Source organism: Microcebus murinus, chromosome 8 (assembly GCF_040939455.1).
Source record: "Microcebus murinus isolate Inina chromosome 8, M.murinus_Inina_mat1.0, whole genome shotgun sequence".
In the NCBI taxonomy this organism is placed as follows: domain Eukaryota; kingdom Metazoa; phylum Chordata; class Mammalia; order Primates; family Cheirogaleidae; genus Microcebus; species Microcebus murinus.
In genome coordinates this window covers 94,025,001-94,050,426 of record NC_134111.1, presented here as the reverse complement: position 1 = coordinate 94,050,426, position 25,426 = coordinate 94,025,001, and the positions used below count along the sequence as shown (strand labels likewise).

The following is a 25,426-nucleotide window of genomic DNA, read 5'->3' as shown; positions in this document are numbered from 1 at the left end:
TTATAGTTAACATTTTCCTATTTTAACTTACAAGACTGACAGCATACATTACATTTTTTTTCAGCTAATAGAAATTTATCTTGAGTATATATTTGGGAAAAAGCGATTACTTGAAGTTAACATGTTTAAATATTTTGATCTTTAAATTTTTTTGTCTTTCAGGATGTACTAAAGTAATAGATGAAACAGTAAAATGAATTTGAAGCACAAAGAGTAGATACTTTAAATTAGTAATAATTTACTTCTCCTGGTGTATGCACATGAGACATGAAAGAAATGTATGTTTTGATGAACACTATTACTAGCCAAATAAATAAGTAATTTATTTGCTCCTATTTGTATTAGTATTTTAATTTTTAAAAGCTAAAAGGGGACTGTATTTTGTCCTTTTGTGCTGCTGTAACAGAGTAATATAGACTGGGTAATTTATGAAGAACAGCAATTATTTTCTCACACTTGTGGAGGTTGGGAAGTCCAAGATCAAGATGCTGGCAGGTTCTGTTGCCTGGTGAGGGCTGTTCTCTGCTTCCAACATGATGCCTTGATGCTTGCAGCACGGCAGAAGCCTGAAGGGAAAAAAGAATGAACTCTTGTCTGTCAGTCTCTTTTATAAGGTCACCTGATCCCAAATGTGAGGCCTCCAACTTATGACTTAACCACCTCCTAAAGGCCCCACCTCTTAATACTATTAAATTTCAGTGTGAATTTTGGAGGGGACACATTCACACCATAGCAGGGACTTTTGAGAGAATCTGTTCTTATTTAACAGATGAGGAAACAGGACTAGAGAGGGTGATTTAGCCAAGGGATGTGCTTCTGATTTGAATTTATAGAAGAGCTATGACTAAAGCCTGATTTCCAGTTAAAATGTCTTTTCTCTCCACCAGTCTGGATTAAGCATATAGCCATAGTAACTCAGTATTAACACTGGCCTATTTAACTATAAAATGATTTTTGAATATTGAGCACCCAGATGATTTGAGTTGACCGAGTGCAATGGAAGGACCCTGAGGACACTTGGACCTCTTCATTGTTCTGACTAGGTAGTTGTGTGATGTTGGATAAGCCACTTAGCTTCAGTTTCCTCTTTCATAAAGTGAAGAGGTTTTAATTTGAGGTTACCTTAGGCTTATTCTGGCTCTAGAAATTTCAGTAAAAGGCAGTGTTTATATATAACTCCATGAACTGAATGCTAGTATCTTCTGTGGCCTAAGACATTGGTGTGATGTTGCAAAAATCATCTATCTTTTCAGCCTTAGATTTTTCTTTAAAACATGAATGGGATATTTCAGTGATGATGGCTAAATCCTAATAGGAAGCAGTGGGAAAGTTAGCTGTGTGCTTGCATTGTGTGTATGTATATGTGTGTGTGTGTGTGTGTGAGAGAGAGAGACAGACAGAGAAAGAGAGTTGGCAGTTTTAGAGAAGTTTTCAGTAGACATGATAGGAGATTTTTGTAATAGTCTTATGTGATAGACCTTTTGCTGTCATATCATTTAATTACAGTTAGGTTCATTCAAAGACAAAGCTAACTATAGCTATTTATATGTTTTTAATTTTTTTTCTCTCACTTTGGGTTGTGTGTAATCAATTCAGGTGTAAATACAATTTGTTATTGTCCTATAGTTTATAAAATTTTTATACATTATCACAGTTTTAGAAAAGCTAGTAAGTTTACTCATTTCAATAAGAAACCTTAGTGATTAAAGAGAAAATTATCTAAATACACCTAAAGGATATCTGTAAATACTTCTAAATATTTCTTAGCTAAAGAGAAGAAAGTACTATCATTTTATTAAAATAAATAATTTTAGATTGTAGGATACAAGTATGAATTCAAACATGCACTTAGATCTAAAATACTTTTTTCTCTAATGTTATTTCTACTACTTTGAGAATCTATCCAAAATATACGGTTCCTGCTTTATTATTTCTATCTGCTAGATAAGTGTTTAAAGAGTAATTATGTACACATGAACCATGTATAAATAGTAGTTTTAAATTGTATTAGTAACAATGTTTTAGATTTAATAGCATATTGGGAAATACAGCAGATTTTATTATTTTAAAATATTGGTCTTAAAGTAACTAATTTTCTTAACAGAGGTAGTCTGTAAGTATAATGTTTGAAGAGTTCCAGTCATGATGAATATTATATTCTCTGGATAAAATGTGTTTCAAGGAATCCAGCAATTGCTCTCTTTTTTTATGGGTGGAAACAGCACCAATAGTAGGACAGTAACAAACGTTTTGACTCAGTGAGAATTCTTACATGATTGTCTTATTTGTGGTGGTCATCTTCAGATTATGAAATGCTATACATTGTTTTCATATTTGCCAAAGTCATTTACACAGGAATATAGTTGAAATAGAGTTACTGATACTCTTAATTACTTTGTGACTTAAGCGGCTTTTAATAGGCTAATCTGGAAGCTTGACCTTCTGTGTCATTGAAAAAATTATTCCAAATTTCCCAAACAGATTTACAAATTGATTTTTGGGTGGCTCATGTTGAGGACTGAAATGCAGATCATAATTGAACCTTCTATTGGTTATTTAACTTTCCCATTATGAATTGTACTTTTCTATAATTTAATGTTATTAGAGGCCAATTGAATATGGATCAGGTTTAGTTTGTGATTTCATGGAATTGTCCTAGGCTGTTGTGCTTTTCTTATCCATAGTCTTTTTTTCCTTGACATCAGTTATTATTTTTGGTAGCACATTTCCTTCCACTAGGCCTCCACTGTAACCAGAGAAACCAGTTAACTAAACATGAGTAGTCTTTACATTTAGTGGGTTTTTTTTTTTGTTTTTTTTTTGAGACAGAGTCTCACTTTGTTGCCCAGGCTAGAGTGAGTGCCCTGCCGTCAGCCTAGCTCACAGCAACCTCAAACTCCTGGGCTCAAGCAATCCTGCTGCCTCAGCCTCCCGAGTGGCTGGGACTACAGGCATGCGCCACCATGCCCAACTAATTTTTTCTATATATATTAGTTGCCCAATCAATTTCTTTTCTATTTATAGTAGAGACGGGGTCTCGCTCTTGCTCAGGCTGGTTTTGAACTCCTGACCTCAAGCAATCCGCCCGCCTCGGCCTCCCAAAGTGCTAGGATTACAGGCATGAGCCACGGCGCCCGGCCTACATTTAGTTTTAAGTCATTAATAAGCAAGACTGTATGTCTCTTCTGTGTAATAAAGGCAGAAACAAACATTTATGAGCTAGTGCTGTGTTGACAGACTTTCTTAATTATCAGACAATACATTTCTTTGGCCATGAGCAGGTGCAGAAAGTGAGGTTTGGAAAGTTAAATAACTTGTCCAAAGTCTGTTTAAATGTGTCCCATGGGGCTGTTTTCCTCAACTTGGATCTTTTGCTGTATTTTTGATGAGTGACATTGCTTAAGGAGTAATTCACAGATAAATGGGATTATTGCAGATGTCATTAGTCATTGTATAGTCATCAAATAAATCTCAGAGGACTGTGTTCACATTGTATTTTTAAAATGTCATCCAGGCATTGTGCCACGAATTATAAGGAATACAACAACATAAAGGAAGAGAGACCTTATCTACTCTGAGGTACTTATAGTCACTGGGAGGGAGCTTCCTTGCATAATTAGTAGCTTAGTTGTATCTGATTAAAATGCTACCATTCCTCAGATATTTGCACCAAAGCAGCTTTTTTGGAGGCTGAAGCTTGAAATTAAGATCAAGCATTTTTCCTTGTTTATTTTTTTCTAGCTGTGTCATTCTGAATTGCCTGGAATTTCAAATTCTCACTCTTTTCCCCCACCCACCCTGTTCTAAATTTTTTCTTGTAAAAAATTATTTACAGAGGACTAAAGACTTCTTGTTCTTTGTGTCTAGTGGATATGAAGGATTCATTTCTCTTTATTTTAGTTTTAATTTGTCTCATGATATAGTTCTCTCCGACTCTTACTGACTACAGAACCATCAAGATGTGTAAGTATACAATAGACTGACAACCTTTCAAATTCGGTCATTTTGAAGGTTTTGTTTTTATATCAGTTGAAGTGATGTAGATGAACAATCAGATGTATTTTAATAAAACAAAGACCATTATAGAGTCATTTTTGTTACTGATAACTTACTAATAAGGAAATTGTAACCTTGGATTGAAGGGAGGTAAGATGGCACAAGTCACTTTTAAAAATTAAAATCTGATTTGTTTTTGTTTTTCCGTTTTGCTTGCTAATGACTTTGTAATTTGAGCTTTTTGGAGAAAGATACTGTATACATCTGATCATTAGATAGCAAACATTAAGTGTTTGTGTATATATGTGTGTTTGCATTTTATTTTGTTTTATTGTTTTGCTGAGGCATTAGTTGCCAGATTCCTTCCTGAGTGTATTTGCATTTATTGTAACCTGAGTACATCATTTTTATCAATGGGATTAAAATCTTACTGAAATAATTTAGACTGTTATTTTAAAAGAATGTTATTACTCTTTTTAAAAATATGCATAAATCTAAAAATGTCCTTTAAATTTTTTTGCTCCCTTAATGAAGTGTAGACTGATGATTTTTATGGTTAACATATTGATGAGATGAGAGTTGAACATTTTGTCCTTTAAAAAAATAAACTTCCAGTGGCAGTTAATATTGTTTCTGTATTGAGGATGAGTGAAAGATTAAAGTTTATCAGTAACATAATTATTTTGCCAGTGTTGTTTACTTGTTCATTTGATGCCAAGACTAAATCATGTATATGTAGGAATCTGCCCTTGAAGCCAGTTCCATTTGGTGTGTTGTTTTTAGGCTTAAGATGGTAGCTTTTCTTTTTTTTTTTTGAGACAGAGTTTCACTCTGTTGCCCAGGCTATAGTGCTGTGGCGTCAGCCTACCTCACAGCAACCTCAAATTCCTGGGCTCAAGCAATCCTTTGCCTCTGCCTCCTGAGTAGCTGGTACTACAGGCATGTACTACCATGCCCGGCTAATTTTTTCTATATATTTTTAGTTAGCCAATTAATTTCTTTCTATTTTTAGTAGAGACGGGGTCTCACTCTTGCTCAGGCTGGTTTTGAACTCCTGACCTTGAGCAATCCACCTGTCTCGGCCTCCCAGAGTGGCCAAGATGGTAGCTTATTGATGCTCTCTTGAAGGGTCTATTCTGTCCACTGTTTTCTTCCCTCTTAACATTTGTTAATAAAAGTAATGGTTAAGCAGCCTTTAGATAGGTGAATGAGAAAATCCAAAAATTGATACATGAAATTTGAGAGTCTGTTGCCTATACATTATTGTACTTTATTTCACTTTGAAGAAGACATTTGGTTATGTAAAAATTAGATTAATTGGTATAGATAGGCACATTCAGTCATTTTCCATATCATTGTGTCTAGTGATTAAAAATGTTCATGTTTTCAAAATTGTATTGGTTTAACATGGGTAAAAATAGTATTAAACAGACATTTGTTTATAGCCTTCTAAGTGGCATTGAAGAAAAATGCACAATTCCTTGAGAATCTCAAGGTGTAGTGGAAGAAGATGATGTGCATATAATAATGAGGCAATATGGCAGTGTAGTGAAAGTTATCACCTGAATATTATGGAAGAGCTGAGATGGAGTCATTAACTTTGCTTGAGGAGGTCGGGGAAGAATTCCTGCAAGATATGACACCTGAACTGTGTTCAGAGGACATATAAATGAAGAGGAAGAAGAGGGAGAGCATAAAGAAGACATTGTGGGGGAAGGATGAGCAGGGAGGGGCTGTGACAATGATAGAAATGCAGTGAGAAACAGCAAGTTGTATATTGATTGAGAATTCTCATTGGTTTAATGTTATTAGGGAATAAATGCAAGATGAATAGTAGTGAATGGAGAAATATGCCTATTATGTCATTGTAGAAAGGTTTTGAACAGGGATATGGTATCCATGTTTATTTTAATGATGATTTTGAGAAAGGTACATTCCATGAGTTTGGAGTTCATGGAATTAGAAGGCTGTTGCAAAGATCTAGATGAAAATTTTAAGACAATACTGTGGTTGATCCTTGAACAACATGATTTTGAACTGTGCAGGTCCATGCACAGGTTTATTTCAATAAATATATGGGAAATTTTGTTTAGAGATTTGTAACAGTTTGAAAAAAACCATGTAGCCTAGGAATATAAAAAAATTAAGGAAAAGTTATTAATGTATAAAAATCTATGTAGATACTAGTCTATTGTATCATTTACTACCATAAAATATACACAAATCTATCAATATTATAAAAAGTGAAAATTTATCAAAACTTATGCACACATTTACAAACCATACATGGCACCATTTGCAGTTGAGAGAAATGTAAACAAATGTAAACATGTAGTATGAAATCATAACTGCATAAAATTAACTGTAGTATATAATTGTGGTACTGTAATAATTTCATAGCCACCTACTGTTGCAGTAAGATCAAGTGTTGTATCTGCTTAAAATGCTGTGTGACACTGATAACCTCTGCATGAGCAGTTTGTCTTTCCAGTAAATTGCATATTGCAGAAAAGTTATCTCGCAGTTCTTATATATTTTTCATCATATAGTGCTGTAAACCTTTAATACATGGTGTCTATTCAGAGTAATGCTGGAAATGCTCCCAAGAAATAGAAAAAATGACGACATTATAAGAAAAAGTTGAATTACTTGGTATGTATTATAGTTTGAGGTCTGCAGCTGTGGTTTCCCACCGTTTCAAGATAAATGAATCCAGCACAAGGACCATTGTAAAAAAAAGAAAAGGAAATTTCTGAAGCTATCACTGCAGCTGTGCCAGTGGGCACAAAAACACTGCACTTTTTGTGAAATACTTTTTTTTATCTCATATTGAAAATGCAGCTTTTATACGTGTGCAGGATTGCTGTAAAAAAGGCATACCTACAAACTGTAATAGGATTTGAGAAAAAGCAAAGTCATTATGTGACAACTTAAAGAAAAATGAAGACTCTAAAGCTGCAGAATATAATGCCAGCAAAGGATGGTTTGATAATTTTAGAAAGAGGGTTGGCTTAACAAAAAGTCAAGGTAACAGGAGAAGCAGCTTCTGTCAACCAAGAAGCTGCAGATAAGTTTTCAGACACTGTTGAGAAAATTATTGAGGAGAAAGGATATACATATGCTTGAATAGATTTTTAATGCAGACAAAAGTGCCGTATTTTGGGGGGGAAAACATGCCATAAATGACATTCATTAGTAAAGAAGAGACGCAAATACCAGAATTTAAAGCAGAAAGTGCTGGGCTAACTTGACTGTTCGGTGCAAATGCAGTTGGGTTTATTATCGGGATTGACCTTATCTATAAGGCTACTAACCTGCAAAGTTTGAAGGGAAAAGATAAACACTAGCTGTCAGTCTTTTGGTTTTACAGCAGGAAGTCGTGGACCAGAACCTTTTTTTCTGGATTGGTTCCATTGATTCTTTGTCCCTGAAGTTAGAAAGTACTTTGCCAATAAGGACTGCCTTTTAAAGTTTTTTTGATACTGTACAATGCTCCTAGCCGCTCAGAACCTCATTCATTCAGCACTGGAGGCATTGAAGTAGTTTACTTTATCCTAAATACAACATTTCTAATTCAGCCTCTAGGTTAGGGGATCATAAGGACCTTTAAGGCTCATTACACACAGTAATTTATGGAAAGGATTGTAGTATGTCATCCTTATATAAGAGAACCTTGATTGAGCATCATGAAAGTCCGGAAGGATTACACCATTGAAGATGCCATCGTTGTTGTAGAAAAAGCCATGAGAGACATGAAGCCCAAAACAATATTTAATAAATTCCTGCCAGAGAAAACTGTCTCTAGATGCTTTGCTTGACTTCACAGGATTTATGACAAAGCCAATCAAGGAAATCATGAAAGAAACTGTGGATATAGCAAAAAAGGTTAGGGGTGAAGGATTTCAAGATACAGATCTTGAAGCAGTTCTAGAGCTAATAGACACCACACCAGAGGAATTAACAGAAGACGACTTGATGGAGATGTGTGTTCAGAACCAGTGCCAGATGATGAGGAAAAAGACAGAAGTGATACCAGAAAACAAATTGGCATTAGACAGTCTGGCAGAAGGATTTTGATGATTTAAGACTGCTACTGATTTTATGAGATGGACCCTTCTATGATATGGGTACTGAGACTAAATTTAAAGCAAATGGTGGAAAAAAGATTGGTACCATATAGAAACATTTTTAGAGAAATGAAAAAGCAAAAAAGTCAGATGGCAATTATGATGTATTTCTGTAAAGTTACACTGAATGTGCCCGCTTTTCCTGCCTCCCCTTCCACCTCCTCCACCTCTTCCACTTCTGCTGTACCCAAGACAGCAAGACCAACCCCTCCTTTTTCTTCTTGTCCTCAGCCTACTCATGTAGGCAATGAGGATGAAGACTTTTATGGTGATCCACCTTTACCATATATTTTGTCTTTGTGATGATGTCTTAATAGCATTTTCTTTTTTCCAGCTTTATTGTAGGTACACAGTATGTAATACATATAACATACAAAATATGTGTTAATTGACTTTATCTGTAGGGTTTCTTGTCAACAGAACGCTATTGGTAGTTAAGTTTTGGGGGATTTGAAAGTTATACTTGGATTTTCAACTGTGCAAGAGATTGGTATCCCTAACATTGGTGTTCAAGGGTCACCTGTATTTAGGATGGAATAATGGGAACATAGTTGAGAAATATCTTGCACCTAATGTCAGTAGCACTTGATGCTTGGATAAGAAGGAGATGTTTGAGAGAGGAAGGGATACTAATATAAGGCTTATGCTTCTAGCTTGTGGTTTGTATTGCCACAACTGAATTAGAGAATATAGGAGGAAGGTTTGGGTGGGTTTGGATAGTGAATTCACCAGGGATTTTGGATATGGTGGGTTTGACCTGTGTCTGGAGCATTTTATTGGAGATGTACAGCAGGTAGTTGAAACAAGAGTTTTAGGCTTTGGGGGAAAACGGGTATGGTGGTATAGATTTGGGAGCCATTAACATAGAACCAGTACAGTAGTCCCCCATTTTCCACAGGGAATATGTTTGTTCCAAGACCCCCAGTGAATATCTGAAATCATATAGAACGGAACCCTATTTATACTATGTTTTTTCCTATATGTATATGCCTATGATAAAGTTTAATTTGTAAATTAGGCACAGTAAGAGGTTTAGCAACAATAACTAATAGTAAAATAGGACACATAACTATACTGTAATAAAACTTAAGTAAATGTGGTCTGTCTCAAAATATCTTACTGTACTAATCCTTCCTTCTTCTTGTGGTGGTGTGAGATGATACAATGCCTACATGATGAGATGAAGTGAACTGAATGATGATTGTGTCCATAACTTTTGCACTTAGAGGTATGACAGCAAAACTAGCACAGATTTGTTTTTCCTTTTTCAGAATTTCGTGGATAGGAGATGCACTCTTATTCTAAGATCTTAATAACTTTAGAATAAGATTTTTTTTTAACTAAGTTGACAACTTTTGCCTTTTCATTTAAAGGAAACACATTATGTCTTCTCTTTGGCCTATCTGAATTGCCAGCATCACTGCTTTTGTGCTTTGAGGACATTATTAAGTAAAATAAGAGTTATTTGAACATAAGCACTGCAGTACTACAACAGTCTGATAACCAAGATGGGTACTAAGTTACAGAGTTACTAATGGGTACTTAGCATAGACAGCATGCATATGCTGGACAAAGGGATCATTCACATTCTGGGTGGGATGGAGCAGGATGGTGCTTGATTTCTTCATGCTATTCTTAATGTCACACAGTTTAAAGCTTATGAATTGTTAATTTCTGAAATTTTTCATTTAATATTTTTGGACCAGGATTGACCACAGGTAACTGAAACTGAAGAAGGTGAAACTGCACGTAAGGCGGGACTGCTGTAATTTATCTTCTTTAAGATGTGGGCAAACTTCTTAGGAAATCTGATAAATGTTAGGAACTCCTCCCTCCATAAAAGAAGTACATACACATTATACTTGCAAAATTTTGTATTTAGTTTTAGGTACCTCCAGAATTCCCCATTGTCAGTCTAGAATCTCTTTAAGTTTTAGAACCCCACATATATGGATAATAGTTGTAACTATGATAGTGAAAAAATGCATAGGGACCCAGTAATAGAGTAAAAGAGTCAAGAACAAAGTTCTAGGGATGAATGATTTAAATGACTCTGGAAAAGTAGGAAACATGGGATATAGAACGTTTCTGAAAGAAAGCTACATTATATTGATTTGCATTTAGCATAGCTGTACTCTTCAGGTGCTTTTGTTTTAGCTCATACCATTTCTTTGCTAAACTTGAAAAGCTGTATTTCTTTTTGACATTTATTTTATGCGTGTAGATGAGAGTTCAAAAGATTGTATCATTGAGCACTTTTGTTAGTTGATGTGTGAGGGATTATACTGTGCCCTGGGCTGGGCTGGTAAATCTACTGACTTTCTCGTTTAATCTTCCTGACACTCTTTTTGAGATAGATACTGTTATTAAACCTAGGAGTTAATTTGCCCAGGGTCATATGGCTTGTGAATAACAAAACTGTGACAGAAATCCAGGCTTGTCTGATAGCAAAACCTATATTCTCTACTAATACCCTGTATTTACCAAGACAATGACTCAGACACTGTGATGTTACTTTGCCATAATACATAGTACAGTCTTAGGTGTGTCCATGGTTTGGATTAGGTTTAGGGATATATGAATTCTAATCCCAGTTGTGTGATTTTGGGTAAGTCATTTAATCTTCCTTGGTCTATTTTCTTCTCATTTGTTTGGAAAAAATGTGTATGGTTGGTTGGTTGGTTGGTTGGTTTTTAACCTACCTGTCAACAGAAGGGAACATTTTGTCCTGTGGCCCCCACCACTGCTCCATTGATAAGGCATGAATACTAAGAAAGATATCACATGTAATCTTGGGTTGTAAACCAACCCTTGATTTATATATGTGAAAATGTTCTTTTATCATGATGTGAGAGTACTTGTACCATATTTGAAGCCTCTTGGTTTATATATTTTTTAAATTCTTTAGTTTCTAATAGAAAATTTACTAATTTACACTGGGTAGAGCCCTTTCTATAGTTTTTCTAGCTTTCATGGGATCTTAGGTTATAGATCCTGAAAAGATCATTTGATGTTTTGCTCAACTGTTAGCAGTGTAGGTATCGCTGAGGTTTATAGTCCACATTGACTTTATTCTTTCTTGGAAGTTGTTCTGCATATTCTGATTTGTATGTTATTTAATGTCAAGGGATAGCATCTTAGCTTGCTTTATTATAATCTCAGCGTATGCTGTCTGCAAACTAAAACCACATAGCACAAACATAGCCATGGTATTTGAGGCCATCATTGTTAAAGGGGTTGTTTCTTTCATTTGTGAGTAGTTCGGTGGGTAGCCACATTTTTACATTTTATATGCATGACATCCTATATGTCAAGGTATATGATTAAAAATAGGTAGCAGTTTAACTGTGAGGGTAAATTCTCCTAAGGTCGTTTGATAAAAGCCTCTTATAGACCTAGGTTTTGCATAGGATTTGGGTAAAAGGAAAGAGGTTGCTCTGTTAAATAGCCTTCTTAAAGTGTCCAGAAAAAATAAGAATAATAAGACTTACTTTGAGTTAGTTGCTTAAGGATCCTCTTGATAGTTGAGCTGGTACTTTACTGCTGGGGTGACTAAAAGAACTATTTTGTCTACTACTTTCTCTTTCACATTCATACCCATCAGACATGACTTGGAGAGGATTCCACTGACTCGGTACTTTTTATACACTTCAAGTGAGAAGTATGTGTGAAGCTGACCAGTGTTACCCAAGTTGTAAATGCAGAACTTGCAGATTTTATGTGGCATAAAAAAAGGGCTCCTTAGTCAGATATTAGCAAAAAATCATTCAGCCAGCTACCGTGAGTGCTTGTTATGTGCCAGGTATTGTTTTAAGGGCTGAGGCAGTGGTCCCCAACATTTTGGCACCAAGGACCAGTTTCATGGAAGACAATTTTTCCATGGGATATGGGGAACAGGGGGAAGTGGAGCTCAGGCAGATGGGGGTGGGAGGACGCAGAGCTCAGGTGGTGATGCCAGCGATGGGGAGCAGCTATAAATGTTCCCACTGCTCAGCTGCTGTGCTTCCAGTTCCTAAGTTTCATGGAAGACAATTTTTTGATGGGATGGGGGAAAGTGGAGCTCAGGCAGTGATGTACTGCCAGTACTGGGCTGCAGCAAGGGGTTAGGGACCACAGGGCTGAGGAATTCAGCACTGAAGAAAATCTCTGCCTTCATGGAGCTGCCATTTGGGGAGAGGGAGACCAGGAAAAGAATAAAGAATATGGGGTTACAGTCGGGGTCAGTGGTGATGAGAGGCTGGTAAGAGGAGGCTGTTGTTGTAAATAAATAAGATGGATATTTCATTGTAAGGATTACAGCTGAGTAGAGGTTGGAGCTGTCCAGAAATCTGAGGACAGAACATTCCAGAGAGAATGAGTAGCAAATACAAAGACATTGAAATGACCTTGTTTGATATAGAATAAGGAATAGCAAGGAAGTTGATGTGCATGGAGCAGGTCAGCAAGGGGGAAAAATAAATAAAGTTGAGAGATTATCAGATTAAATAAGGCCTTGTAGGAGGATGTTGTTAAGGACTTTAACTCTAAGGGAAATGAGAAGTCATTGAGGGTTGTGAACATACAAGTGACATGATTTGATTTATGCTTTCAAAAGGTCACTCTGACTGTCCAATGGTAGCAGGCCAAGAGCAGAAATGGAGACCAGTTAAGAGTCTGTTGGAGTAACCTGAGAGATGATAGTGATTTGGACCAGGGTGGTAGCAGTGGAAGGAGTAGAATTCTGGATATATTTTGAAGGTAGACACTACAGAATTTCCTGTTGGATTAGAAGTGACATGAGAGAGTCGTTACAGATGATTATAAGGAAGTAGACATTTTCCTCGGTTGGAAAAGACTGCAGTGGAAGAAGACTCGGGGGGAAAGATTATGACTTCTGTTTTAGACTTTATAAGTTTGAAATGCCTACTGGACATTCAAGTAGAAATATTGAGTAGGTAGCTGCATATATGACTCTGGCATGCATGAGAAAGGGCCAAACTGATGATATCAGATTTGAGATTGATTTAAAGCCATGAGAATAGATGACATCACCTACATCCTAGAAACGAACTGTGGATAGACAAGAGATCCAGAACCCGAGCCTTAGGGTTGGAGGTTGTGGTGATGAATAAGAACCAGTATAGCACACTGGCTTATAGGATCCAGTGAAATAGAAAGAAAAACTGGAGATGATGGAGCTTGGAATGTAAGTGAGGAATCTGTTTCAAGGAGTAGGAGTGAGGAACTCTTTGAAAAGCTGCTGGATAGGTCAAGTAAAATGGGAACTGAGACTTTGACCATTAGATATTAGCAATATAGAAGTCACTGGTGACTTTAAGAGTACTTACAGTTAAATGGTGGTAGAGATGAAAGTCTAATTGGAGTGGATTCAAGATGTAATGGAAAGATGGAACTCGGAGACAAAGAGCGTAGAAATCTCCCCCTCCTCCTGCCAGTGATTCCTCTGTAAGTGGAAGGAGAGATTAGATGGTGCTGGAGGAATAGTGGGTTGTAAGGATTTGTTTGTTAGATGGGAAACTGACAGTTTTGAATATGTGGAAATTATCTAGCAGAGAAAAAAGATTTTGATGATGCTGAGATGGACGATTGCTAAAGGGAAGTTTCTGCATAGGTGATTTGTGATGGAACTAGAGAATTACTTGTCAGACTTTATTCTGTGTATGTATATCACCTGGGATTCTTGTTAAAATGCAGGTTATGTTTCTGTAGGTTGGGGATGGGGCCTCAAAGTCTACATTTCTAACAAGTTCCTAGGTGGTGCCTGTGTTTCTAGTCCCTTTGTTATGCTTTGAGTATAAGAATTTGGCATCTCGAGTGCAAGAACTAGCAGATTGTATTGGCATAAAATCATATAGGCTGGTGGATATGGTTGGAGGGAGAGAGAGGAGGAGAGTTAAGTAGTGACTTGGTATATAAATCATGATTTTATTTAAAGTGGAAAGTTTTGCTCTAGGTAAGAATGGAGGGAGGTCCTAAAGGATTAGACAAAATTGTTTCTATCAGATCTAGAAACTATTTAAAAATAGTTTATTTCTGTTAAAACAGGCTAACATCCTTATAAGTCATGCAGATTTGTAATTATAGCCATATAATAAAATATTTACTATATGGACAAATACAGAAAGATTTTCAACCATTGTTTTTTTTTTTTTTTTTTTTGTCTCTTCTCTTTCTTGGATGTTACAGATGACCATGGATGAAAAATATGTAAACAGCATTTGGGACCTTCTGAAAAATGCAATTCAAGAAATCCAGCGTAAGAATAACAGTGGTCTTAGTTTTGAGGAGCTCTATAGAAATGCATATACAATGGTTTTGCATAAACATGGAGAAAAGCTCTACACTGGACTAAGAGAAGTTGTTACCGAACATCTCATAAATAAGGTATCCAACTTTAAAGGACTGTTGCTAATACTATATTGATTGAATGTAGAAAATCTTTTATACCATATTGTACTTTGATCAGAAATATTCTATTTAAAGGCTCTAGAAAGTGTATAGAAATTATTAATTCATTTCTGTATTATAAAATTCCACTCAAAACTTATAATCAGCTAAATCAGAATTTTTGATAATTGAGGGAAGATGAAGTTTGTAATCTGTATTAAATACATTCTTTATAATCATAGTGAAGCATTCAGTAATTTACAAATGCTTATTTACTAGTATGTTAATTACAGATAATTATTTTTTCCTTAAAATGCTTTAGTTCAATCAGCCCATTTTGGCTTTCTTTACTTGCTCTGTGTATTTGAAAACAATAAAACTGCATTGTTTAAAAAATATCCTCTAAGATGTTTCACTAATTGAAGTTGATCTTATTTATTTAACTGAGTTCTATGATAAATGTGAATTTTTTAAAAGATGAATTAATGATGGACTGTTAACATTATAAAATGATTCTTTGATTTCAAAAAGATGTATTTTTTTTAGAAAAGTGTTTTTATAGAGCAAAACTCTTGTACTGCACATAAAATGTAATTTCATTTATAAAATTACTACAATGTCTTGCTTTAAATTTCCAAATGTAGAATACCACAGATTTATAAAAACTACTCCATAGTTTTTGTGTGGTATTACGGTATTTATTTTTCAAATTTTATTAAAAAAAAAGTTCTATGAATAGTACAAGAAATGAACTCTTGTGTACCCTTCATCTGGATTCACCAGTTAACATTTTGCCAGTCTCTTTATCAATACTTGTTATTATTACTATTACCAGTGTTATGATTGCTGAACATTTAGAGATTAAGTTTTGCATTTCAGTTACCCCAAAGTACTTTGTAACATTTCTTTTAAGAATGAGGAAATTCTCTTAAGTAACCAAAGAACAATGATCAAAGTCAGGCAGTATAACATTAATAAAATACTGTTATCTAATACAGTCCATATTCTAATTTCCCCAGTTGTCCTACGTAGCAGTGATATTCTTTATAGCAATTTGTTTTCTGGTCCAGGATCTAATCTGGGATCACACACTCAGTTCCTCAGCTTGCCTTTGTCTTTCAGCTCATTAACATTTTTGAAGAGTGTAGGTCAGTTGTTTTGTAGATTGTCCCTCAGTTTTTGGTTTGTCTGATTGTTTCCTCATGACTAGTTTCAGGTTATGCATTGTTGGCAGGAATAATACATAAGTGATGTTGTGTCCTAAGTGCATCACATCAGGAGGCACATGATGTCAGTTTATTCCATTATTGGTGATGTTAACTTTGATCACTTGGTGTCCGCCAGATTTCTTCACTGTGAAGGTACCTTTTTCCCTTTGTAATTCATAAGTAATCTGTTGAGATGTATTTTGAGACTGTATGAATATCCTGTTCCCCCAGAAACTTTCATGTGATGGTTTTAGCATCTGTTGATGATTCTTGCATGAATCATTCTTACTATGGTGGTTGCAAAATAGTAACTTTCTATTTCTACTTTTCTTGTAATAATTCATTTCTCTTACAGGGGATTCCATGAGCCAGGTAGTTGGTATCTCATGAAGCGAGGTGATTTTGTTCTTTACACAATCAATAGTTTTTTTAAGTGCCTACTATGCACAACTTTTGATGAAGGTATAGTGAGTGCATAGAGATACGATACTATCCCTTCCTGGGGTTTTTACTCTGATATGAGAGATGATACACACATTGAGATAACAGTGTGAGGCATTAAATAATTAAGTGGCAAGTGAGCTGCATAGGCAATAAATGGCTTAAGAATTCAGATGAGGGAGAGGTTACTCTGGACTGAAGGTTTCATGGGAAAGGATGAAATTGAAATGAGCCTTCAAAAATTTTGGATATATGTCAATAATGTAGAATGCATTTCAGGTTGGTAGATGTCATGTAATCATATAGAATTGAACTGGTTACTTTTAGGTGGTAAGGAGAGCTTGATTGAGGTATATGATAATTTGGGGGATTTAGTGGATTATAGTGGATGGTTTGGGAACAGATTGTAGAAAAATTTGAATGCCAGGCTAAGGAATTTGGACTAAATAGTGGAGAGTTAGTTATCGGAAGTTTTTAAGTGGGTGATAATGTGACAGTATTTGTAGATGTGATTTTAAGTGGGTGATAATGTAACTGATCAGTATGAAAATGATAGAAATGTAGAATTGAGAAGAGGTTTACTAGAATCAAGAGAAGACGTGGAAAACTATGGATACAGTGATAGTCTAGAAATGAATGGATGATGTCAGAAATTCTGACCAGGCAGAATTTGGTTACTAGGAGAATTATGGTGCCACCAATAGCAATATTGTGATGTTATGGTGGAAAACTGATTTGGAATGGGTAGAGAAAATGGGAATTTTGTTTAGATCATATTGAAAATTTTTACAGTTGGAAGTTACCTTTTGCAGGTAAATTCTTGCAGACAAGTTGGAATCATTTTGCAAGTGATGAAATTTGAATGTGAGATCATGAGAAGATGCTCAAGTAGAAATATCTCATATTTGGAGATATACAAGTTTAGAGCTTAGGTAGGAAACTCAAAATTAAGATATGGAGATTTGGCATTTGGTATTACATACTGAGGTCAGGAGTAAGTGTTGGAGTTCAGAGAACAAAGAGCCCGGAGTCAAGGGATGAATCATGGATGCAAACTATGATAAGTAGGTGTGGGAAATAAAAAGAAGACTAATATAAGATGTTTGGCGTCAAAAGAAAGAAGAAAAGTAGAATGATAGACTTTGCTTAAAGCTACTAAAGTGAAGAGGATTGAAAGAACTAAGTTCTTGGGTGTGGAAAGAGTATGGGATTAAGAGTAATGGAGAAGTAAATTTAGAAGAGGGGGTACATTCTCATTTGCCAAAGGGTCTGTAGAGCAGGGGTCCCCAGCCTATGGTGAGTTGCATAATTATTTAATTAGATATTACAATGTAATAATAATAGAAATAAAGTGCACAATAAATGTAATGCGCTTGAATCATCCCAAAACCATTCAACCTTCCCTGGTCTGTGGAAAAATTGTCTTCCATGAAAACGGTCCCTGATGCCAAAAAGGTTGGAAACTATTGCTGTAGAGAATGATAGTGATCACAACTAATTCTTATTTAGCATTTATTATAGGTTAGTGATTTTACATGTTTTAACTTAGCTAGTGTTCACAACCCAATGTGCCAGATACTATTATTACCTCTATTTTATAATTGAAGAAACTGAGGCACAGAGAATTGGTGATTTGACCAGAAGCACACAGCTACTGTGCAGCCTAGCTGGAACTGCATCCAGGCAGTGTGGCTTCAGACTGTGCCCTTGACTTTTCTGTAGATCTGCTCCTGAAGTAGAATGAATTGAGCAAGATACATTAAATAATGATGAAATTAAGGATGAGTAAGGGGCTTTAAGTTAATTGGCTCACTTGTCCATGAAGCTGTAGTCCTTTAAATTTTATTAATGTATAAAATATAAGGAAGGATTCCTGATCACTTTCTTCTCTGGAAAAAAAATATAAGGAAGGAGTTGAAAGTAGTATCTCTGAGATTCTTTATTTCTAAAACTGTTAAGAATCTAATAGTTAAACCACCCATTTTCAGAAAATTGGGTGAAGAGACTTGGAGTAACCCTTTTGGGGAATATACCAATGAATTGGCAAATGAGAAAAAAGCTTAGTAGGAGTTGGCTTGAATGTGTAATTTGTCATTTTTTAAAGCAGTAGTAGTTTGCAGCTTAGGCACAAATGCAGGAAAAAAACATTTGTAGCTATGTGTTATGGTTGAGAATTGGCTCATCCAAAAAGTGAGAGGAAGAGGAAAGGCCAGGGTGTGAGAACAGTGTTTTAAGTGACTGATTTTTGGACTCTGAAGTATGGTCAAGTAGATAATTAAAGTCATGTGAGCAATCATGCCATGACAACTCCAATAGGTTCTGCATATATTGTAAGTTATTAATACTTACAGTGGTCCTGTATCTAAGGTTAACTGTTGTGTTAGTGTGGGCTGCTATAACAAATACCGTATACTGGGTGGCTTAAACAATGAACATTCATTTCTCACCATTTTGGAAGCTAGAAAGTCAAAAATCAAAGGGCCTGCAGATCTAGTTCCTGTGAGGGCCCTCCTTTTGGTTTGCAGATGGCCTCCTCCTCTCTGTGTCTTCACATGGCAGGAAGAGAGAGAGATCATGACTCATATATCATAAGGGCACCAGTCCCGTTCATAAGTGCTCCACTCTCATGACCTAATTACCTCCCAAAGGCCCACCTCTAAGTACTGTCACATTGGGGATTAGGGAGTCAAAGTATGAATTTGGGGGGCACAAACATTCAGTCCATGGCAACTGTCATTTTGAAATATAGGCAGTTCCATATAACATAGTCCAGAAAACATGTTTTCAAGTTGACTGTGCTAAATAAATTTAAAAATATGCAGCATATGCTAAATTCTTAATTAAGCTTCTCTTATACATAGTCATTCATGATAATCACCAGCATCTGAAAATTTTTTTCCTTTTCTTTTACAAACACTCATTTGTCCATTCAGTTTTTGACTAAGAAATATACCAATTTCAGCATGTCTATTGGTTGATTATTTCCATAGCATAAAGTTTTTCTTTTTCTTTTTGTTTGAGACAGGGTCTCGCTCTGTTGCCTGAGTTAGAATGTAATGGCATCGTTATAGCTTGCTGCAACCTAAACTCCCAGGCTGATCCCAGGCTGAAGTGATCCTCTTGCCTCAGCTTCCCAAGTATCTAGGACTACAGGCACATGCCATCATGCCATCTGATTTTTCTATTTTTGTAGAGACAGGGTCTTGGTATGTTACCCAGGCTGATCAAACGTACGGCCTCAAGTAATCCTCCCACCTTTATTCCCAAAGTGCTAGGATTGTAAGTTTGAGCCAGCACACCTGGCCCAAAAGAGAACTGTTAACTGATAGGCAGGGCCATCCTGCAGTAGCTCAGAATATTTGTTTCCTAATGTAGGAAGTATCAATTTGTTCTGCCAAATGGGACTTTGGGATGTTACTGATACAACGTACAAAAGTATATTTTGCATGAAAATCAATATTTGCTGTCTTTGCATTGTACCTTTTGACTGGAAGGTGAGAAAACAGTTTAGGGTTCTGTGTTATCAAAATGTATCTATCTTTAATCTCACAGAATATACCCCTTTTTTTGTGGTTCTGAAAGCATTACTATTTGGTCTTTTTATCAATTTTTTATTCACTGTCCTTTTGGCAGTTAGCTGATATATATATATAAATATATATAAATATATATTATATATTTATATATTATATTTATATATAATATATTAATATATATTATATATATTATTATATTATATAATATATAATGTATATAATTATATAATATATAATATTTATATATTATGTATAAATATATATTTATATATATATTTATTTTAAAGCAAAGTACTTTTGGTGCTATGTTATATACAGCCAGGATTCATTTTTTTTTACATTGAGGAATTCAAAGTAACTATAATTTTTACATGGACTCAGAGCTATTTTGGTGTATAGTTTGTTGGTACCTCAATTTCAAGGTAAGGATAATGAACATAGTCAGATATTTTTGTTCAAACAAAGCAGTACAAACTACCAGAGGACAGATGAAGGGAGACTTCAGAGAGGACACTTCTTTGGGATGAAAGTAGCTGATTGTTGGCTTTGGAAATAAGTTCATAAAATTGAAGCAGACATAGAAAATATAAGTGCTATTTCTCTAATTAACTTAAAATACTCCTTGTAGGCTATTATTCTTTCTGTCTCTGGAAGAATGTCTCCTTTGAGGAAACTGAGACCCAAAGGTATTCAGTGAATTTCTCAAGACCACAAAGTAAAAACTAAGGGTATGATATGTGGCCTTTCTTTCTTGCCATAAGAAAAATTTAATATCACTTTAGTAAAATGAAAACATTTCAGCTTTTACAGGGATTATTTTTTCTTTAACTTCTTTTTTTCTGAATAAAATAACTTAAAAAGCATGGTTATACTGGAGGAAAAAAGATCTGCTTTTCAGATTTAAGGATTTTAAAATTATATATCATTTTGTCAAAGCCTCAAAGGCATCCTTATAAAGTTTTCTCATCATAGAATTCAGCATTCAAAAGTTTTTATTATTTGTTAGGCTCTGAGCTAGGTGTAAGGAATATATTGGTAAATAGAACACATCTGATTCCTGAACTCATGGAATAGATAATAAACATTTAGTTATGAAATATCAAGAAAACAGGATACAGTGATAGAGAAAAAATGATGAGGTCAACTACATAGGTCAAGAAAGGGCTGTTTGAGGAATTGGTGATGTTTAAACTGGGATTTAAAGATGAGAGGTGCTCATGAGATTTGAAGGGCATTCCAGGCAAAGAGAATGGCTATATGACAGTTTTTTCTGTAAAGGACCAGATAGTCAGTATTTTTGTTTTTCTGAGCCGTGCATTCTCTGTCACAGCTCTTTAACTCTGCTGTTGTGGCATAAAAGCAGCAATAGACCTACATAAATGAATGAGCATAGCAATATTCCAATAAAACTTTATATTAAAAAGGCAGCAGGCTATTCATTGCCAATTCCTAAAGTAGAGACATTGAAAAAAGCCTATTGTGAGTTGGGAGTTAAGAGTTGATAGTAGGGAGGAATGGGACAAGATCAGGTTGGAGAGAGAAGCAGAAACCAGATCATTCCAGGCCTTGGAGCCATGATGGAGGGCTTTGTACTTAATTATATGTATGTTAGGAAGCTATTCAATGATTTTAAGAAAGACAGTGGTATGCTCTGATGTAGGTTCTTAAAATATTACTCTGGTTGCTGTACGGTGAATAAGTTAGAAGGCTCAAGAGTTGAAGTAAGGGGGGCCAGGAAGAAGAAATCCAATAAATCAAGTGAATACTAGTGATTCATACCAGTGCAGTGACAGTGGTAATAGAGAAAGGTTTTCAGATTCAAGATATATTTAGATATATTTTGGGTGTAGAAAGAATGTTACAGGCTAGTAGACTGTCTGATTTAAGGGGATAAGAAAGAGGGAAGAATCCAAGATAATTTCTAGGTTTTTGGCTCTTGGACAGCTAGCTGGGTGATTCTGTTTTCTGATACAGATTTGGGGTAGAACAAGTAGCTCCGTTTTGGACAGGTTAATTTTAAGATACTTATACAATTGTATGTGCAGATCTAGTTCTCTGAGAAGTTTAAACTGGAAATGTAAATTTGGAAATTGCAAACATGTAGGTGATACAAGTTGAATATACCTAATCCAAAAATCCCAAATTCAAAATGCTCCAAAATCCAAAAGTTTTTGAGCCATAATTTTTTGAGTTCATGATGCCATAAGTGGAAAATTTCACAGCTGACCTCATGTGACTGGTCACAGTCAAAACTTTATTTCATGTACAAAATTATTAAACATATTATATAAAATTACTGTTTCCACTTGGGGCCTATACCTAAGATATCATTATATCCCAAATTTGAAATCCAAAGCACTTCTGGTCCCAAGTATTTAGGGTGAGGGATACTCTATGTGTGTTTAAAGCCCTGGAAGTAGATGAAATCACAGAGACAAAGAAAAGAGAACCCAACATTGAACCCTGAAGAAATTAGCACATTGACTGCCACACTAAAATTTTTTTTTCCCTGGGGCCATGGTGTTTTATTATGAATATAGAATAAAAACTTTGAAAACAGCAATTCGTTCTAATTTAATGAAAGAGTTGTTACCTTTTATTTTTTTCTCTGCGTGAGTTATATGCTACTTAAGAAATAGTTCTTGCGGCTCCCAAAGTGAAGAGACATGTGAGTTAACGTATGTTTCATGAGGCCTCGGGCTTAAAACTAGTATGAATTAAATACAACTCACATGGCAGTTTATGTGTTAAACATTTAGTGTTTGAATATATCGAGGCTTACGGTGGAGACTGAGAAATGGCCAGAGAGTTATACTCGCCTCTAACCTTAAATAAAATAACTTAATTTTGACATTTATTTAGCAGAGGTACGGTTTTTCATAGTCATTTTATGTGTGTTTTAAATGTTAAAAGAGTTTTAAATTAAGAAATAGTGACAGTTTCACCACTTGTGGGCAGGGTAAAGGCAGAGCCATTTCTTTTCATTCTCCTGTAAAATTCCTATTTAGGATTCAAACTTGAGGGTTTCTGAGTATATCATATAGTAACAAAGGATTTGGCTTTTATTCTAACCTCTGTTGAGCACTGTGTTTGATAGTAAGAAATAACTTAAATGTAACTGCAATAGAAAAAGTACTAGGTGAAAAGTAGAAAGAACCGAGCATTAGACCTAATTCTGCCACTGATAATCTTGAACAAATTAGTAGACCTTTCTGGACTCCAGATTATTAATCTCTAAAATGAGATGGGTTGGTTTTGTTAACCTGAAGAGCTTTAAAATTATATAATGACCACGCGTCATGATAAGTTTGGGTTATTATAACTTGGGAAGATCGTACCATGTTTCCTCGAAAATAAGACAGGGTCTTATATTTATTTTTCCTCAAGAAGACACCCTAGGATTTATTTTCAGGGAATGTGTTATTTTTTTTAAGTATGGTACAGCAATCTACATTTATTCAAATATAGTTAACAGTCGTCGTCTTCTGGAACATCATCATAACTCTCCAAACCCAGAATTCCATCCTGAATTTCTTGTTACTCTATTACCTTTAGAATCATTGGCCCCAATCTCTCATGTCTAGCATAGAGCTCTCATGGGGCACATGAGAAGGGCTGTTCATCTTCTTTACTGCTCCAGGACAAAATGCATGTGTTGTGCAGGTATGCTGCATAGCCATGCCCATCACTAGGTCTTATTTTCAGAGTAGGGCTTCTATTTCGCAAATGCTTAGAAATCCTGCTAGGACTTATTTTATGGGTAGTTCTTGCAGCTTTCTTATTCCTGTGCCATAATATGTGTTTAGAATAAAAAAATTTCTATTTTTAATATTCTTGAAGTTAGGGGAAAAATTTAGTTTTAATTGGCAAGAGCTTTGTTTTCTCAATTTTGTAATTCTTAGCAGGTTTCTTAGATTTGCCTTATGTTTCATTTCTCTTCTTTCAAATTAATACTCTGTGGTAATAATTGGGTAACATGGGGTAGCCTCATAAATGAACCTATGAAAGTTAATTCTTGTACTTTGAAAGTTTGTTTCCTGTTAAAAAGAATAGCTGAACAAAAAAGATGTTAACTTTAAAAAGAACATTTTATTCCAGTGGTTTTCAAAGTCTATCTCTCCATATATCCTAGTCTTTAAGTAATATTTTACTTCAGTTGAATGGTAGGAAGGTAGAATAAGAGGAGCTTCTTTCAGCTCACTTTTTGTATATTCAGAAAACTGCCTATGGAAGACATAATAAATGCTAGGCAGTGGTCTAAGCATTTGCCATCTATCTAGCAAAGATTCCTGCCTTTCTGGAACTTGTTTTTGACTTACATACTTGCATCTGTGCCTTATAATCCTGATCCATTCTAAGTACTTTGTGTTACAGGAGGGAAATTGAAACCTTAAAGGAGATAGTTTCAATTTTTGAGAAGTACTTATTTCTTTGAATCTATTTGTAAACTGAAAAGTCCTTTTGTAGAACAGGTAACACTTTACTATTTATTTTTTGTAGGTAGAGTTTCATTTGCTGAAAATGATGTCGCTGTGTAAATCACTTTTTCAATATATTTTCTCCTCATTTTAATTTTTTATATTTTCCTCATACTACTTTAAGATTCTCCCAATTTTTAGAGGGAGAAGAGCCAGTATTTTAAATACTATATTTATTTATGGGTAAATTAAGATGTTTGTGTGAGAATACTAATTGCCTGTGAAAGTGGAGTTGGTAACTTTAAGGTGAGTTCTGGACTCTTGTGGGCCAATTAGTTTAACAGACTTACTTTCATAATAAATATTTTTGAGTGGTTTTTCCCTCCTTTCTAGGCAAATTTAAATGAATGTGGAGAGATATTTTTAATGGCATTTATGCATAAAATATGTTATAAACACAGTGATTATAGTGAGTTAAGAAGGATATTGATAGAAAGCCTTAGAGATAAGATTTTTGTTAGCAAAGACAGATTCAGTTCAGAGGCCTACAGAAACATTGAGTTTCTCTTGTGTTTAAGCCACCCAAAAATAATTAAGGCATGATGCCTGGCAGCAAGAAGCTCACAGTTTTAGTGAGGTAATCAGATTTGAAGGGGAATTATTTTGCCTGAGGAATTCAGGGCAAGGTAGAAAGAGGAGGTCACTTTTGATGATCCTTCAAGGATTATTAAAGATTTATGATGAGAACAAAGGCAGAATATTGTCCCCATAGGGCAAATGGCATGAGAAAAAAAGGCAGGTAGGTATGAGTGTAGTGAGGTAGATCAGTGTAGTTGGAACCTAAAGGGTCTTCAAATGTTTTTGTAGGAAATTAGAATGATAAAGTGGGTTGGACTAGAATTTGAAAAATATTGTAGGGGTTTGGGTTTAAATAGTTTTAAATAGTTGGTAGTGGGAGTGGGTTTTTAATTTTCAAAAAGAGGCAGGAGAGAAGATAGAGTAAAATATTTAGTATGAATGCCATTTTGAGTGCTAGAGTAAAATATTTATTATGAATTCTGTTTTGAGTGCCGCATTGCTGTTTATCTTTAGTTCACCTGCTATCTTGTTCTTTTTTTCTAACTTAAAGTTGTTGGAAGAAACTGAGGACCCATTACATAGAATATTAGAGTTGCCTAGGGTGGTGACAGGAGTCAGAAAAAAGAAAGACTGTGAGCTAGGCGTAAAAACCTTTAAAGAATCTCGTATGAGGACAGTGACCTGAATATGAATAGGGTAATCCCAGACAAGGGAGAGACTACTGGGGATCCGGT

The 25,426-nt window shown here is 35.2% G+C and overlaps 1 protein-coding gene across 2 annotated transcripts in view; it reads left to right on the top strand.

Annotated features, from left to right (window-relative positions):
- The window catches only part of CUL3 (cullin 3), a 106,696-nt gene that overhangs the window by 11,584 nt on the left and 69,686 nt on the right, over positions 1-25,426 (top strand). The window contains exon 2 of one of the 2 annotated variants that reach the window (XM_012749415.3): positions 14,310-14,507. In XM_012749415.3, the coding sequence (XP_012604869.1) occupies positions 14,310-14,507 (198 nt within the window). Of the gene's footprint in view, positions 1-14,309; positions 14,508-15,192; positions 15,872-25,426 lie in introns of those variants that run through there. The other variant, XM_076005980.1, reaches the window with a different exon arrangement.